General features: G+C 42.9%; 1 protein-coding gene across 1 annotated transcript in view; it reads left to right on the forward strand.

Annotated features, from left to right (window-relative positions):
- The window catches only part of NEGR1 (neuronal growth regulator 1), a 727,046-nt gene that overhangs the window by 478,756 nt on the left and 231,720 nt on the right, over positions 1 to 16,570 (forward strand). Inside the window, exon 4 of the mRNA XM_084757074.1 lies at positions 14,799 to 14,930. Coding sequence (XP_084613200.1) covers positions 14,799 to 14,930 — 132 coding nt within the window. The remainder of the gene's footprint in view (positions 1 to 14,798; positions 14,931 to 16,570) is intronic.

Here is a 16,570-nt window from a genome sequence, read left to right on the forward strand (position 1 = left end):
TGTAACTCATGTTGCCTCTGCAGAACTTCTAAAGCACGGTTAGCCAAAAACCAATTAGAATACTAAGAGCCCTTTCCCTGCCTGTGGGACTAACAGGGCTGAACAGTGGGATTGCCAGGGGAGTTCGTCAAGAGAGCTGTGTGCTGAGCTCCGCATCCCCACCAACATTTGAAGTTCTAAATCCTTCCCGTTTAGGATGTTAGAGGATGGACAGTGATGTTTCCATAAGCCTTTGTCTGATTGGAGTAAGTCACTTCAGGAGTAAGTTTGTTTGTGGCTTTCAGAAGAGGCACAGGGACACACTCCCCTTTGTAATGCAGACCCTTGAGCTTCAGTGTCATTAAACTGCCTGCCTCAATCGTGACACTCAGCTGTAGTGGCAGTGAGCCTACCCTGATACCTTCCTAATTTACAAAATGTTACGTACGTGAAGTGATATCACATGGAGCCCATTGAGTCTAGTTTCTTCAATTTGGTGAAGGATATTTGAGATTTTATCCATGGCGTATTTGTGTGGATAACTTCATAGCTAATAACAGTGCATTAGCCGGGAAAAGGGGGCAGGACAATTTCCTCCTTACACCACGGGTGAAGGTATTTGGGCAGCTTGTGCCTTTAGCAGTTACCAGTAATGTCATTACTATTCACACTTGCATAGTTTTGTTTAACTACTAAGGTTTCTGGTGATGGTGGAGTGAAGGTGTTAAATGACATGCTGACAGTCTCCCAACGTGACTTCACCACAGTCATGTCGACCACACTGCACTCTGGAACCATTACAACCCTCTTGTCTGCTGTTTGGGTTTTCAAAAATACCCACATTTACATTCTCACATCCTTAAAAAGTTACAATTTCAGAATGATAGGTCTTCCCAACATCTATCAATAAATCTGTGATATGTGAATACCATCTTAAATTTAAAAAACATGCTCTAATATTTTACCCATCTCAAAACTGTTTCTATAGAGGCTTTAATTTTTTTATTTTACTTTTTAAAATATTGGGAGGGGATACACATTTTTTTATTAAAACATAATTAGATCACTTTTCCTTGCCCTCATCTGACCCCCTGGGCCTCCCAGCTCCTCTCACCCCAGTTCTTCCCATGACTTCCCACTCTTAAATTAATAGCTTCCTTTTCTTCCCTGATGTTGCCTGAGCCACAGACGCAGCAGCTCTGATATAGATGTACCTGCTGGAGCTGGGCTCCCCACAGTCCACTTACCGCTACATTGTATCCCGTCGTAGTTTGCTGTAATGGTCCCCATTTGCTGTAAAGAGAGGCTGCTTTGGTGACGGGTGGTAGTTACACCTCTCTGTGGCTATAAATATTTGAATTTATTCATGATAAGTGCATGCATGCGTGTATGCATGCACATGCATGTGTGTCCTTACCTTAAAATAAGTAATTTCTTGAGCTGACAAGGCTCCCCCAAAAGAGCCACAGAGTAACAAAAGCCCGGTATCAGTTGAGATAAATGTCCTTCTAAGTGTTTGCTTATGATAGTCCAAGTGACTCCCCAAACAGTACAAACTGTCTGTTTACTTTGGGTGCCTTTCAGGATTTGAGAATAGGCCCCCATTGCTGAAGACACAGTATTCGAAAGATTTTAACTGAATCTGACCTGAAAGCCTCCTTCCTGCAGTTTAGCTTCTACCGTCCCAGGAAATGCTGCCTAAATTGTGAGGAGAAGGAAGCAGTCAATAGTCCATCTGCAACACCTGTGACTACAACAGTGAGAAGCATGGCAGGATATCAGTAAAGGGGCAGGAAGGGGCATGTGTTGGTGGTAACCAACAGCTGTCCAACTGGACCTGTGGCCTACTCAATAGCAGGAACATAGTCCTTGGTACTGGGAACCCAGCCCACTACCCAGTCGTAGGGAGGTCATGGACCTTGAAATGAAAAGAAAAGAAAAGAAAAGAAAAGAAAAGAAAAGAAAAGAAAAGAAAAAGAATCTACTGTATAAGCGCCTGGCTCATCCAACACCATTTCAAGCAAATCCTGTAGGTTTTCTCTTGTGATCTTTTTACTGAATATTGTGAACACATGTCCTGACATTTGTGATATGTCTGACAGTGTGATTTACCAATGTTTTCTCTCCTTCTGTGGCTTGGACTTTAGTTAGTTAATTGAGTCCATTTCAAAGCAAATTTCATCTAATTATGGTGGAATTCATATTATCAGTACCTCTCGTGGGGTGGTGTGTGTGTTTGGTGTGTATGTGAGGATTCCTTGCCCAACCATGGTGACTTCCCTTCTCCTCCTTCTAGAACATTCACAGAATTAAGACTCAAACAAGTTCAACAGCGAGCACTCGTGTTATGAGGAATGTGCGTAGGCCAGAGCCAATGCCTGTACTTCACCACAGCACGTGGGACACATTACCCTCTCATCATTACATCCTAGGGAGGTGGAATTAATTTATAGACACCAACACGTTCAGAAAGTTTTCATTTTCTGATTTTTTTTACTTAAATACTGAATTATTTCACTGACTTTTCTACGTGTAAATATAGTCATTTTGTTGGTGGTGGTGTTGAAACAGTGAATCACGCTGTCTGTTGTTCATTCAGATAATGAGCCACAGTCTCTTAATATGATTTTCACTCAATGTTGGACTTCTTGTCAAATATTTACCCAAAGGTTCTCAGGTCTCTCTGTTCACGGCTGGCATCATGTGCCGCTTGTTTGGGATACTGGCATAATAGTGTCGTCATATGAGTTAGAGAGTGGTACTGTTAGCTTTCAAAAATAATTTCTGTGGGACGTGTGTTATTTCTTTAGAAACGTTGAATGTGTATGCACACCCAGAGTTCTCTCTGTACGTTTAATCAGAATTTTGGCTTCCTGTGTTTGAAATGTGTTCAACATGCAGGGTTTCTGCTTCATCTTTGTTGTGGGAAAAGTTTATCCACTTGGTCTGAATCACCATGTCCGTCAGCATATGTTCTCGTATCAGCCGTCCAGTTTCCTTGGAATATCAGTGTTGGTTTCCTTCATGGTTGGTGGACATAACTGCCCATAACTCTCTTTATTTTCATTCATTCGTTAGTTCATTTCAGTGATCTTTTAAGGGATCAACTTTTGGTTTCATTAATTTTCCTACTGATTGTCCATTTTAGATTTTATTGATTTCCTCTCTTTGTTATTTCCCTTATTAACTCTATTTTTCTTGAATGCGTGTCTTGTCTTCTCATTTCTTTAACTTGAGGTTCACCACACTGATAGTGGATCTCTTCGTCATGGTATGGTGTTCTGTTGCCAATGGTTTATATAGCTTCGGACAAACAATATGAAGTTTTTCTTATTTCTGCATTTTAAGAAAAAGGCAACAATTTTCTTTTTTCTTAACTTTGAGGAATGCCTCCCAGTAGCTATACAACACAGTGCTTAATAAGGAACATTTATTACATGTTGATTTTTGTAGTTTTTGTCTATGTAGGGAGTTCCTTTAAAACTGAAAAGAATCCCTTTTTGGGGGAGATATACAATGCCTAATTCCGCCTAAGGATCTAAATAACAAGCCAAAGTTTCTACCAACATGGATGATGTCCTCTCTGTAGCTGAATAAATGGAGTCCCTCCTTTATCCCTCCTGGCACACACAGCAAAGTGTCAACAGGGGAGAGTGACTGGTGGAAGAAGGGCTCTCGGATGAAGGGACAGTGGCCATCCCAACACTCCTTCCTTAAGCGGACGTCAGCGGCCACCAGGCCTCGTCATGAGTCCTTGCAAACAAGCAATGCTGCTTTGATGACCACGGTGGAAAGCAGAACCCTCGTGTAGTTTGTTTTGCCTGAATTCACCTCTCATTTCTCTTCTCAGCAAGGTAATAAGGCTGCATGGAGCACAGCTTGCCTCCAAGTAGACACCTCTTCGTGCTGCAGGAATCCCCATCCAATGATTTCTGTTGTTCAGATTATGAGAGACTGGGTCCTTAGCTTTCAGCCATGTGTGGAGTGGTAAATATTAAAATGATACATGTGGCCGTTGTTCCTAAACACAGTAAGGAATGGAGTTCTAGAAGCAGAATTTTACAATTAGAATATTTAAATATTCTCCAATACTCTTCTCCTTGCAAAGGTCTAATACTTTCTGCCAGTGAGAATGCAAATTATTTTTGCAGAATAAAAGTTCCTCTAGCTTGTCCTCCAGTGATTTATGCTTATAGCTCCAGACTTAACCACTGCCTACTCTCATGGAGCTGATATTCTGACTTAATCCAATTTCCAGAGTCTTGCTTAAGACAATTTCTTCTCACAATGATGACAAATAGCACCCTGCATTTATGCCAAGTGCATCACTTAGTAGACGTCATTAAAATTACCTGCTGGTTCTTTTGTTTGCAGGATGAGCTGCAGACTTCCTGAAGTAGAAAGGCTGTTGTTTACTGCTCAGGTATCAGAGTGCAATCACTGTCACCTGAATGAGCTCAGGATGGAGGCGTAGAGAGAACAAATGACAGTCAGGAAGGGAAGGAACAACTGTGGAGTGGGGACTTTCCCTCACTGCTATCTGCTAGACTATGAAAATGTCAAAGAAGAAGATTGGGAAGGTTGGGCTTTTTATTTACTGGTTGTTTTATTTGCTTCTGAACCCTGCTATCATCCCGGGAGGTAACTTCTGTAATTTCATCTTTCCTAAGAACCCTTCTCTTATTGCACCTTCAAATCCCATTACTCCTGTGCTCTAACAACACTACACAGAATCACATTAACTGATATATTTTTAGTACATTCTCATAAAGGAATGTTCTCTTTGAATTCATTTTTTCCCTTCCGAAAAGCACTTGTATTATTCAGAAAGATTAATGACCCCAGCAACTTCTTGAGTTATACCATGAGAACTTTTCTATCTCCTTCCATCTTTGAAAGTTACATAGGAAGTATAACATACACATGGAAGAGGATCCACAAAGTGTAATGACTACACTGTGCCAGAGCAGTGGCCACAGCAATGCTAGGACCTTACACCCAGAGAGCCCTGCCTTATGGTAGTTCTGTGTTGTTACTGTAGCAAATTTGTTGTTACTGTAGAAAGTTGCCACAAACTTAGTGGGACAAAAGAACAAATGTATCCTCCCGTACTCTGTAGTCTAGAAGTTGTTTAGTACTGAGCTCTCTTGGTAGAAGCAGCGTTCCCATGCGGACATTCTGGTGGAAAGTCAGGATCTGGGTGGTGGCAGCTCATCCCTCACTCCACCATTGTCTAAGTAAGAGGTAGTTGGGGTTGTGGAGTTGGATATTAGACTCTAGAGGGCTTCTCTACCCCAGCTGGTTCGCAAATAACTGAGACAGAGTTTTGTTTTGTTTTGTTTTGCTTTTTTACAATTATAAAAGCTTTAAGGCACCATACTGGGCAAGTAACAACCCTCAAAGCTATTTTGTTGCTTCCCAGCTACACACCCCAGGTTACTTGCCTAATTGTTCCTGCTTGGACTGCTTCTATTCCATAAGGCCAGCTCTCATGGCCGCATGGCCACAATCCATTCTGCCCTGTGGCTACTTCCTTCTCTCCAGCTTCCTCCCCTGTTTCCTCTCCTCATGGTCCCCCTCTGACCCCTAACCCTGGAACCTAAGCTCTACCTACTCCTCCTCTTCCCAGTTACAGGCTTCAGCAACTTTATTAACTTTACATTAGATCGAAGACTCAAGTGGCAGCACATGCTGGTGAGGTTGTGGATTAAGGGGAACACTCCTCTATTGATGGTGGGAGTGCAAACATCTACAACCACTTTGGTAATCAATCTGGTGCTTTCTCAGAAAGTTGGAAATAGTTCTATCTCAAGACCCAGCTATTCCACTCCTGGACATACACCAGAGAGATGCCCCATCATACAAGGACATTTGCTCAGCTATGTTCTTAGCAGCTTTATTCATAATAGCCAGAATCTGAAAACAACCTAGATGTCCCTCAACCAAAGAATGGATAAAGAAACTGTGGTACATTTACACAATGGGATACTACTCAGCTATCAAAAACAAGGAAATCTTGAAAATATCAGGGATATGGATAGAACCAGGAAAGATCATTTCAAGTGAGGTAACTCAGACCCAGAAAGGCACAGGTATAGTATATACTCATTTATAAGTGGATATTAGCCCAACATAGATGTCCTCTGAGAGACCCCACCCAGCAGAGGATCGGGACAGATACTGAGACTAACAGTCAGACTATGGGCAGAGCACTGAGTATGGAAGAGTGAGGGGGAACGGAAGGGCCCAAAGGGGTCAGGAGCTCCACAGGGAGTCCACCAAAGCTGATAGATCTGGACTCAGAGACACCTTCACAAACTGTTGCTTTAGCCAAGGACAATGTATGCAAAGTTCCTAGACCCCAAACCCCCGTACAGATGTAGCCAATGGACAGCTCATTTTCCACATGGGGAAGGGGGCAGGGAAAGCGGGGACTGCCTCTGACATGAACTCTGGTGCCCGATATTTGACCACTGTCCCTTGGTGAGGAGGCCGTGTGGGCACACAGAGGAAGGGGAGGAGGACCCCCTCTTGTCAGAAGTCTAGGGGATAGGAATAGGGTAGTAGCGGGAGGGAGGGTGGGAACAGGAAGATAAGAGAGAGAGGATGATAACCTCAATATATTCTGAATAAATTCTAATAAATAAATTTTTTAATAAATAAGGTAGAGCAAAGTTTACACAAGGGCCGGTGTATTGTGTATATGAGATGTACTCAGCTGGACGGCAACCAGACCTTGGGGACCAGGAGTGGGCACCAGAGTACATAGCAACAGCACAAGTCCCAACGGTTTGCTAAGGTCTTTTCATGGCTCCGTGATTCTGCAGCCCTGGAGACTTCTGTGATTACAGTGAGTCCTCCAAAATGTCTCCTTGTGTAAAGGTTCGCAGCATAATCCCATTATGATCTGATTACCCAAGTGACCAGGAAGAAGCTTTCTTTGGAGGAGAAATAGCTTTGATTCACACACACACACACACACACACACACACACACACACACACACACACACACCATAGGTCCTTGACCCTAAAAAAAAAAAAAATGAGATAACCAAATCATTTGGTTTTAAATCACTGCCATGGTGGTGATGCCATGGCAGTCATGGCCAAAAAAAAAAAAAAAAAAAAAAAAAAAAAAAAAAAAAAATCACATACACATACAGCAAATTGCACAGACAAATTGACAGCTGGTTTCTGTATTGACTTTAATCCAGTAGGTTTGCACCAACATGCTATAGCAGCCACAAGAGTTTAACGTGAGACCTAAAAGCATTTTTCAGATGTCAACACCCGTCTGATTTACATGTTATTATTCCCCAAACCAGAGTTATATGCACATACCTTAATTTAGTTTTTACCACAAGCCATTCTGCAGCCTGCTTTTAAATGTAGGCATCTGCCACATGTGAGCCAAACCTTGAGTTTTAGGAGTTGGTTTTTGATATCCACATCTGTAACTGGGTTCGTTAGCAAAATGCTTAACCACTTAGCTGTTGCTGCCTTGTTCTATTGAGAGAGGCCACCTTGTCTGTGGGGAACTGACCCTGGGACGTCCCACTAATGTCAAGTTCTATAATTTCCCAGCTGTCTCTATTGAAATTAGGTTTGTGTTTGAATATAACTGGATCACTTCTTATACTTTACCATATAAACTATTTACAATGCCTAACACAGTATAAATGTTCCAAAAGTAGTTATGTTGTTCTGTTTAGAGAACAATGATTTTAAAAATCAGTTTGTAGACATTTAGTAAAGAAACTGTAAAAAGAAAAAAAAATCACTCCTTGGATGATTAAATCCGTGCATTCAGAGTCCGTGGGTACAGAGGGTCAACGGTGTGGTTTCCCCATAATTACTGAGGAAGTAATTAACAGAGAGACATTTAGCTTCCTATCTTGGACAATTATGACTGAAAGCAAGACAAACAGGATTACTTTAATTGTTAGTGGCAATATTTTTAATAATGGTGGAAATCTTAACTTCTCAGAACATTTGTATCTTCGTTTTCCCCATGGAAACATAGTGAACAACTGTAGCCCTAATATGAGATATGGAACAAGAGAGGCTTTTTATTTCACAGACCATCAGTAGAATAAGAATAAAAATAAGCATAGAATTGCAAAGAATTAAATAAATGAGGGTGAACATTTCTATGCCACACAATGTCTGTTTAGTTGTGTTTCTTTCTGCTGTCTTGGCCTTTTAAGGATGCAGTGTGGGCTGAGAGACTGGCCAGTAAGTCACAAATGGCTCCTCTGAGTGGCTAGCTTGTCTCTTCAGCAGAGTCACATGGTTGGCCAGGATGAGTTGAGGATGTTAGCAGAGAAAGGCAGACTATAAGAAGGTTGGCTAAAGCATTCGTCTCAGTCTGCTCTTCTTCATTTTCATCCACATTTTGAAATTCTTTTCCATCTAGTATTTTTTATTTTTTATTATTTTTCTTTTTTTACCTATACATTTATATTATTAAACATATATACAATAAACTACCTACAGCAAGAAGAACCATGAAACAATCAGGAATTGTGTAAATGTTACAATCATAAAGTTTTGGCTATTTGTATTTGGCAACCTTGAGGAAAACATCTTGCCTATCTTGGTGCATCTAAAATTCTGATTTATCTATCATATTTCATCTTTATCAACTTTGAGAATTTAATGCAATGCATTTTAATCATATTTAACCTTCTAATTCCTCCCAGGTCCATATTCCCTTTTCTACTCACCCAGTTTTGTATACTCTGGGTATATTTGTTTCATTTTATCTCATTTCTAACCCCAATCAAGACGAATTCCGCTGCCCACATTCACCCTTTTGATTCAGGGCCATCCACTAGAGGTCCGTTGACCAGGAGCCACAACCGTTAGAGAAACCCACCTCCCCACTCCGCACCTCCCCCCAGCAGCTACCAGTTGCCAGTAGCTGCTCAGCCTCTGTGCACACTGCCCCTTTGTCCACACTGTCCCTTTATGCACACTGCCCCTCTGTGCACACTGCCCCTCTGTGCACACTGTCCCTTTATGCACATTGCCCCTCTGTGCACACTACCCCTCTGTGCACACTGCCCCTTTTAATGCCGGCACTTTTGTCTGGTTTGAGCTTGTGTAGCAGTTGTGCATGTTGACAAAAGTGCTGTGAGTTCTTGTGTGTAATAGCTCTGCTACGTCCAGGAAACAACTATTCCCTGTAGTCGGCCACTGCCTCTGCCTCTTATAACCTTTCCTGCCCCTCCATGAAATGATCCCTGAGACTTGTGGCGTAAGAGTGTGATGTAGATGTCTCATTTAGGGCTGGCAATTCTGCACTGTGGCATACTCTGTGCCTTGACCATTTGTGAGTCAGTGTTAATCACCATAAACTCCAAAAAGAAGCTTTCGCAGTGATGGCTGATAGACGCACTTATCTATGGGTGTCATCTCATAAGTCCTTAGGAGTTGCTTTAAAGCCATGCCCACTTAGCGGAATAATAAAATTAGGTTTCCCTCCCCCCACCAGGCCTATGATCTGTAAATTGAGAAGTTCTGGGTGCCTGCTGTGCATTCTGTGTTGTGAAGCAGGACTCAACTCCAACCAGAAGTGGTTGCTCATGCCGTGATGTTCGTGCCACTGTTTTTGCACTGGTGGGCCTATTTTGCCAATCTGGCTTCTACTGTAGCTCACAGCATTCACAACTCTGTAAGACTGATGATTACTTTTATTTTCTAGGGCAGTGGCTGGTACCTTCCAGCACCATGAAAGCTAGACAGTAGGGACAGAGCTTGCAAGTCAGGGCCAGCTTGAGTTTTTTCATGTCTCATGGCTAGAATATACAATGCCTTCAGCCATGGCAGCTTACTCATGCGGTTCTGGAGGGAAGCTAAGCAGGGTGGCAGCAGCGGCCGTCCTGTGTGGTGACCTATGGGACCTCACCGAAGCAGCAGAAGAAGTGTCCCATTCCTGGCGCTGGGCTTGACATCCGCTAGTCCGAGGTGTCCACTGGGTCCTGTTACATCATCCTACCACTCTTATCAGAAAAGCAAGGCTTCGAGGCTTTCTTTGGGGGCTGTTTTTACACTAGAAGCCTTTCAAACAATTTATTTGTATATATATATATATATATATATATATATATATGCAAATCCATAAACACAGGTGCAAGAAATAGGGAAGGCTACCTTGTTGCTGAGAAGTAACTACAATGACGGATAAGCCTGCAGTCCAGCTAACAAGATGATGGACAAGATGCGTGTGTTTACTTACCTGCTGAGGTGATAGCATGTGGCTGGTTATTGCTGTTACTGTCTCCTGCTCAGCTATGTCTCAAGACCATGATAAGGCAGAATTAAAAGCCTGAGTATGGTAACCCATCAGTGTGGAATCAGTCTCCAAATGAATCTTTCTTTCACATGTAACCATGTGCATTATAATAAGAGCTACTGTGTATTGTACACTCACTGTGTGTCCATAAAGTGATTGAGGGATTTGTCTGTATTACTTGTTCCTCAGGATGATCTCACATGGCAGGCTCTGCCATTGCCCTCATGTGCTGCTTGTGGGTTGACTAATTAGGAAGAATCCAGAGAGGAGTCATATAGCTCAGGAAAGATGCTGGTCCAGCAAATCTGCCTCACATCCCTGACTGCACAGCATCAGTCAGTGCCCATAAACAGTACCTATGAGAGATGCTTTATGGTCTCAAGTATGAAGTTGGGTAACAAGCTGCTGGGAAATGACCATTCCTATAAGTACAAACTTTACAAATTTATAGGAGAGTGCCATTGAGTTCTAGTGGCTGAGAGACTTTAACAACACATCTTCCTGAAAGGAGCCCTGGGAACATGTGATCACTCTTTCTGGGCAAAGGTTTTGGAAACTGTTTAAAGTGGTTCTGAAGAGTGGTAGTTAACTACTGTTATACCACAGTATCAAGTGTGTTTAGAGAGCTGTGGCTGAGCCAGGGGTTCCTAAAACAGGCTTGAGAATTCCTTAGGGGCATAGCTGGCAGAACACAGGTCATGAGCCACAGTGTGAATCCTGGAAACTAAACCTGATTCTTACTCGAGAGCAGCTGGTTTTCTTAACCACTGAGCCATCTCTCCAGCCCTATGTTTGTTTGTTTGTTTATGAAAATATGACCCTATTTGGAAGAGATTATATGCAAATAAAAATGGTTTATCTTATATTCCTTATAACTTATCCTTATCCTGCAGTGTGGTATTTAATGACTTGATCGTCTTTGCGATCCTGTAAGGATTGACAGTAGCTTTACAGGATTTGCTCTCAACTGGTCACTTTCTGTCATGTCAGGGATGTCAGTCAACATGACAGCGCTTTCTAAGATTATTTTCCTTCTCTGTGACTGTGAAAGAGACGTGGAGGCTTCTTCAGATGTGGGTTTTTAGTGCACAGGACTTTATTCTAATTTACTGTTATGATTACTCATTCAGTAAACGTTTACTGAGTGTGCACTGTGTGACGCTGGTGTGACAGCAGGCAGAGTAACAGGACAGGAGCTTTGCTGGTGGGAGTGGAGGCGTGGAAGGTTGAGGTTGCTCTGTGGTTGCATCGCCACTGAGCTTTCCACTCACTGTGAGATGAAGCTCGTCACACTGTGCACATCTGTAGAGTGATTTTAGGACTAAGTGGCTTCCTGCCTTGTTCGGGATGATGGCCTTTGTCTTTTCCCTCTATGTCCATCAAGCCTGGTCTTTCTCTTCCACTTTGCGGTGTGTTAAGATGAATGGCACTGGTGAACAGAAGTGTCCTGTTGAACGTCTGCCCCTTGACAAACACAGCTCTTAGTTTTCCAATTAGGAATTCAGTTCTAGAACTGTCAGCCCTAGAATAGACCAAAGATGAGTTCCAAATGGGCATCTTAGGTAAGAGAAATATAGGAGATGGGGAAATAGAAGGATACAGAGGGTCCTAGAAACTTACAAGAAGAACATCATGACGGGTGGCTCTGGGCCCAGGGGAGTCTGCTCAAACTACTGCACCAACCAAGGACAATACAAGCAGTAAACATCGAACTCCTACTCTGATCTACCCAATGGACAGGACATTCTCCACAGTTATGTGGAGAGCAGGGACTGACTCTGATATGAACTCTAGTGCCCCATATTTGATGACCTCCCCTTGGTGTGGAGGCCTGGTGGCACTCAGGGAAAGAATAAGCAGGCTACCAAGAAGAGACTTGATAGGCTATGACCATATAGTGGGCTAGGAGGGCCCCCTCAGTCATAGACCTAGGGGAGGGGAATAGGGTGAAAGTGGGAGGGAGGGAGAAATGGGAGGATACAAGTGATGGGATAACAATTTAGTTGTAGTCTGAATAAATTAATAAAATTAAATTAAAAAGCAGATGGGCATCTTATCTCCCTAGGCCAGACGCCCTATGCCTACCCTTTAAGGCAAGGAAAGAAGAATCCACAGCTAACCTAGAGCTCTAGTAGTCAAACAGGAAAAGCAAAATGACTCCATGGCAGGTATATTTATCGGGGTCGTGCGGCTGACTGCTGACTGTAGCATCTACTCACTGACTGTCAACTGAGGCCTCACTCTGAGGCAGGGTGAAGAAAGATCTCCAACACGATCCTGTAGACTGTGGCGCCCATGCCAGAGACACACAGTTAGGAGGAATGAAAGGCATCTCTGGAACTGGCTGGTGCAGCGGTGACATTTCTGCACATGCATGCAGCATTTCTTTTTGGAGTTTGCAACCTTTGTTCTGAACCTATTGCTTCTCACATTAAACTATATCTATTGACTGTGGTAAATATTTTTTTTAAAACAAAAACTATAAAACTATAATGGTATCTTCTCCTGGGATGGAGAGGAGCTCAGATAACGCACCCTGCTGTGAGAGTGTAAACACAGGTAATGGTTGATGACAGGGAAAGGGACCTTTTCTTCAGTGCTGCGGCCACTGCTATGTGCACATGTGCCTGTAAACAAATTCCCACCCATACCTGTGAGAACAACCCTAATGAAATTCACAAGGTCACATGAAAGCAGAAGAGAGGGGTACCTGGGGAGAGGAAGGAGATAGATAACAGTGGCAGACGAGTAAGAAAGGACAACGGGGGACGGATGTGATCGAAGTTCATTAAGTACATGGAGAAAAGTGCGTGCATGAAACTCATTACCATGTATAATTAGTATATGCTAATAAAGCCATTAAGTTGAAAATCAAAGTCTATTATATTTATTCCTAGCCTTCAATACTTTAAGAGCTATTATTCTTTCTATAGTTAAGCAATGAGAACTGAAGAGCATGTGTGTGTTTGCTTGGTGTGTAAACATGCCTCCATGTTTAATTGCTTGGTTAATGACTGCATGACCCTTGACCATGCAGATAGGTTGCAGTATGTAACTGGTCTGGATGGGGATTTGTCTCCCAAGTTTTGCTTGTTTTTGACAGAGTAATTTGAGCCCCTGAAGCTGGAGTTGTGAGAACAAGATAGGAAGGGAGCCACATGGGAAAGAACACTGCGTCAGTGCATACAGTGGGTGACACACAGGCCCTTGATGACAGATCCTCACCATCACTGAATTCCACCAACTTGGACTGTGAAGTTAACTATTATTCTGCAATCTTAACTCCTCAAAGAGTTTGTCAGCCAACTGACATCTCAGAAGTTTAACTTTCACTGTCTACAAATTGAGAGAAACCTGGTAAATAGAAAAAGAGTTGCATGCATTCTAAACAGTCTCCTCTCTTATTGGAGAAGTCAAGGTCATCCCAAGGGCAAACTGTGGTAGCAAATATTGTCCTAGACAGAAGACACAGTGGGTACAGTAGATGACATGCATTCTAGACTTGAGAAGCTATAACTGAATTTCCTGAGATTTATGGAAAGTGAATCCCATTAACTTTCTGACTTCTGGGTCCTTGTATTTCTGGGAGGATGACAGTGCGAAGACAAGGGCAGCCTTGACTTTGGGAAATGCTGTTTAGTGGAAGAAATCCTTGATTCCCAAGCGCTCTGTAGGCACTGGAATGTGATCACATCTCACAGCCATCGAAATGACAGGGAGAGAAGACTCCGCTCTAAGCATCATAATTTCTCTGCAGAGACTCTTAACTGTCAGGACCTCAGATACCCAATGACTCTCCATTTGTCTGAGTACAAATCTCATTACTGAAGAGAGGAGTCTTAATTTCCACTCTCATTAACTTGGGGATATTCTTCCATCTGTGAATATGACTTTATACTGTTAGTGTACTTTTATTTTTAGTCAAACAGAATGTTTTCTCCAGAATAATAAAAAATAAAGATCATTTGGTTTGTTTGTATAACCACTTAACTCTTAGCTGAAAATCATTAAGCTTTTTTTTTCCTGAGATTCACTGGGTGATTTGCATATAGCATTTACAGTGTGGCTTGCTTCGGAGCATTGGCAGTTTTGGATGGGGGCTCCTGGTGCTGGGTTTATAGACCTGAGTACTCCCGTCAAGCCATCTGGCTGGAAACCATGAGCCAGGGGTGCGGAGGGTCCTCCCCGCCGCCAGAGAAAAGTGATGCTTAGTTAGGTGAAGTGTCCAGTTGAGATTTTTGTGCTGTACAAACTTCAGCACACACGAAGCCACACTGGTGAATTCTGTGAGTATTGTGAGGCTGTGGTTCTGGGCCATACCCTCCGAAGGGCTTTGAGACCACAGCTTAGTAAAGAGAACACATGGGCAGCTTCTCCTAGGGGCCTCTGAGTTCCCTGTTGTATGTGGAACTGGCTGGCTGGTGACTTCTGGTAGGAACTGCTAAAGTTGTTGTTTTCCTCGAATGAAGCCTCCAGCGGCAGGACTTAAATGTGCTCTCTGTTTTCTGTTATTATTATAGCAAAGCCATTTGAAAATGGACAATACTTGGACATTTATGGAATTACAAGGGACCAGGCTGGGGAGTACGAGTGCAGCGCGGAGAATGACGTGTCGTTCCCAGACGTGAAGAAAGTGAGGGTGGTCGTGAACTGTAAGTATCTTCCTTTGATCACCACAACTATTGAGAAATGTCTGTCTGTGGCTGCTTTACTTTGAGGTGTCCTGCTAGCTCCAGCCACCTGAGTAGGTCATATATCTGTGCAGTCTTAGCACATCTGGCAAGGGTTTGAACGATGTACATACTTACTTAACCCTTCCAGTGCCATCTTCATGCCCACCACTCTAAGAGGGCTCACCTGGGTCTCTAAAGCACCGTGATCCTATGACTTGAAACTGAGACACTGTCGGTTTCACTGGTGGATACCAGCTGATCTCTGGTGTACATAACTTGATCAGACCTGGTGGACACAGGAAGTAATTCACTCAAAGATGAGAGTGGATGGTAAGGCTCATCCAGTTGGGTGACCAGATATTATTTAACTTGGAAATACTGGCAAAATTAAGGAACCATCTCCCCATGAACACTGTCATTGTCGAGTTAAGTATGAGCTAGATGCCCACGGAGTCTTCCCACCATGACACCACACCCTTTTTCAAGATAGAAAAAGGAACACCTGATATGAATATCCCACTGCAAATAGCCTTGGCCTGAGTATGAGTAAAGTCATCTTTCTTTCAAATTTGTTTGCATTATTTAATTTTTCAAAGAAAATACTTCGGGGATAAGAGTATCTTACCCAAGATATACACAAGCCATGGCTTCCACCTGTTTTTCTACATATGATCTTTGATAATAATGTTTGTGTAGTATTGATAACACGTAACATGGAGCTGTTGTAAATATATCCACAAATACTAGTGCCAACAGGCAGGTATTTTATGTGAACATGAGTCTTCCAGTCATGTGAGGCAAATGTTAACTCTTTGCTACCAAACTGCCTGTCGGGGAAGATCCGGTGTCATCAGCCAATGTCTGTCAAGCTTGTCAGCTGACAGTCTGCACACTTGGGGTGAAATTCCTCAATAAGACTGAGCAAAGCGAACAGCATACTGACTAGGAGGCAGAGAGAAAGCTGAGCTACCTGAGGAGGCCTTGAGGAACCCAAGCTCCCAGCACCACCACTTTGAGCTGAATGAAAGTTCACAGATTCGTGACACTTTTCCTGCAGAAGATTTATTTCCAGTGACTTTCAGGACTTGCACAGGTCACTGGTTAATCCCTCTGGAATTCAGGAATGGAAGAAAGCAAACAGGAAAAGAGACACTGTTCATGGGATCGCCATGTGTATTTGCTCTAACTGATTTGATTTTTACATGGTTGGGAGGAAAGAAACAAGTAAGGAGTGAGTGCTAAGACATGAAAACAGTCAAAGCTGTCACTGAGCAAACACGGGGCCCTCAATGCATCCTGTCTGAGGTCCATCAGGCCTTTGAATGGATGCCTCTGATTGGGGCAGAAACACAAGTGGCTGTGTGGAGTTGGAACACCCCACACCCACGACAGTCTCTGTTCTCCTCACAAGTCCTGTCCACTCCCACTAGTCCATTGTCCATTGTCGTTCAACTCTTACGTTCTTCTCTGTGTTTATCTAGACAAAAGAAAACGTTAGGCCCAAAGAGAAATTAAATAGATTATGTACTTCAGTCCAACTATGCCATCCACTAATAGTCTGGGTGTGGAGAAGGAGCCGGTCCACAGAGAAGGGCAGAGACAGTCAGTCAGGAGTCCGG

The sequence above is a fragment of the Acomys minous genome, assembly GCF_964271855.1.
Source record: "Acomys minous genome assembly, chromosome: 14".
In the NCBI taxonomy this organism is placed as follows: Eukaryota; Metazoa; Chordata; class Mammalia; order Rodentia; family Muridae; genus Acomys; species Acomys minous.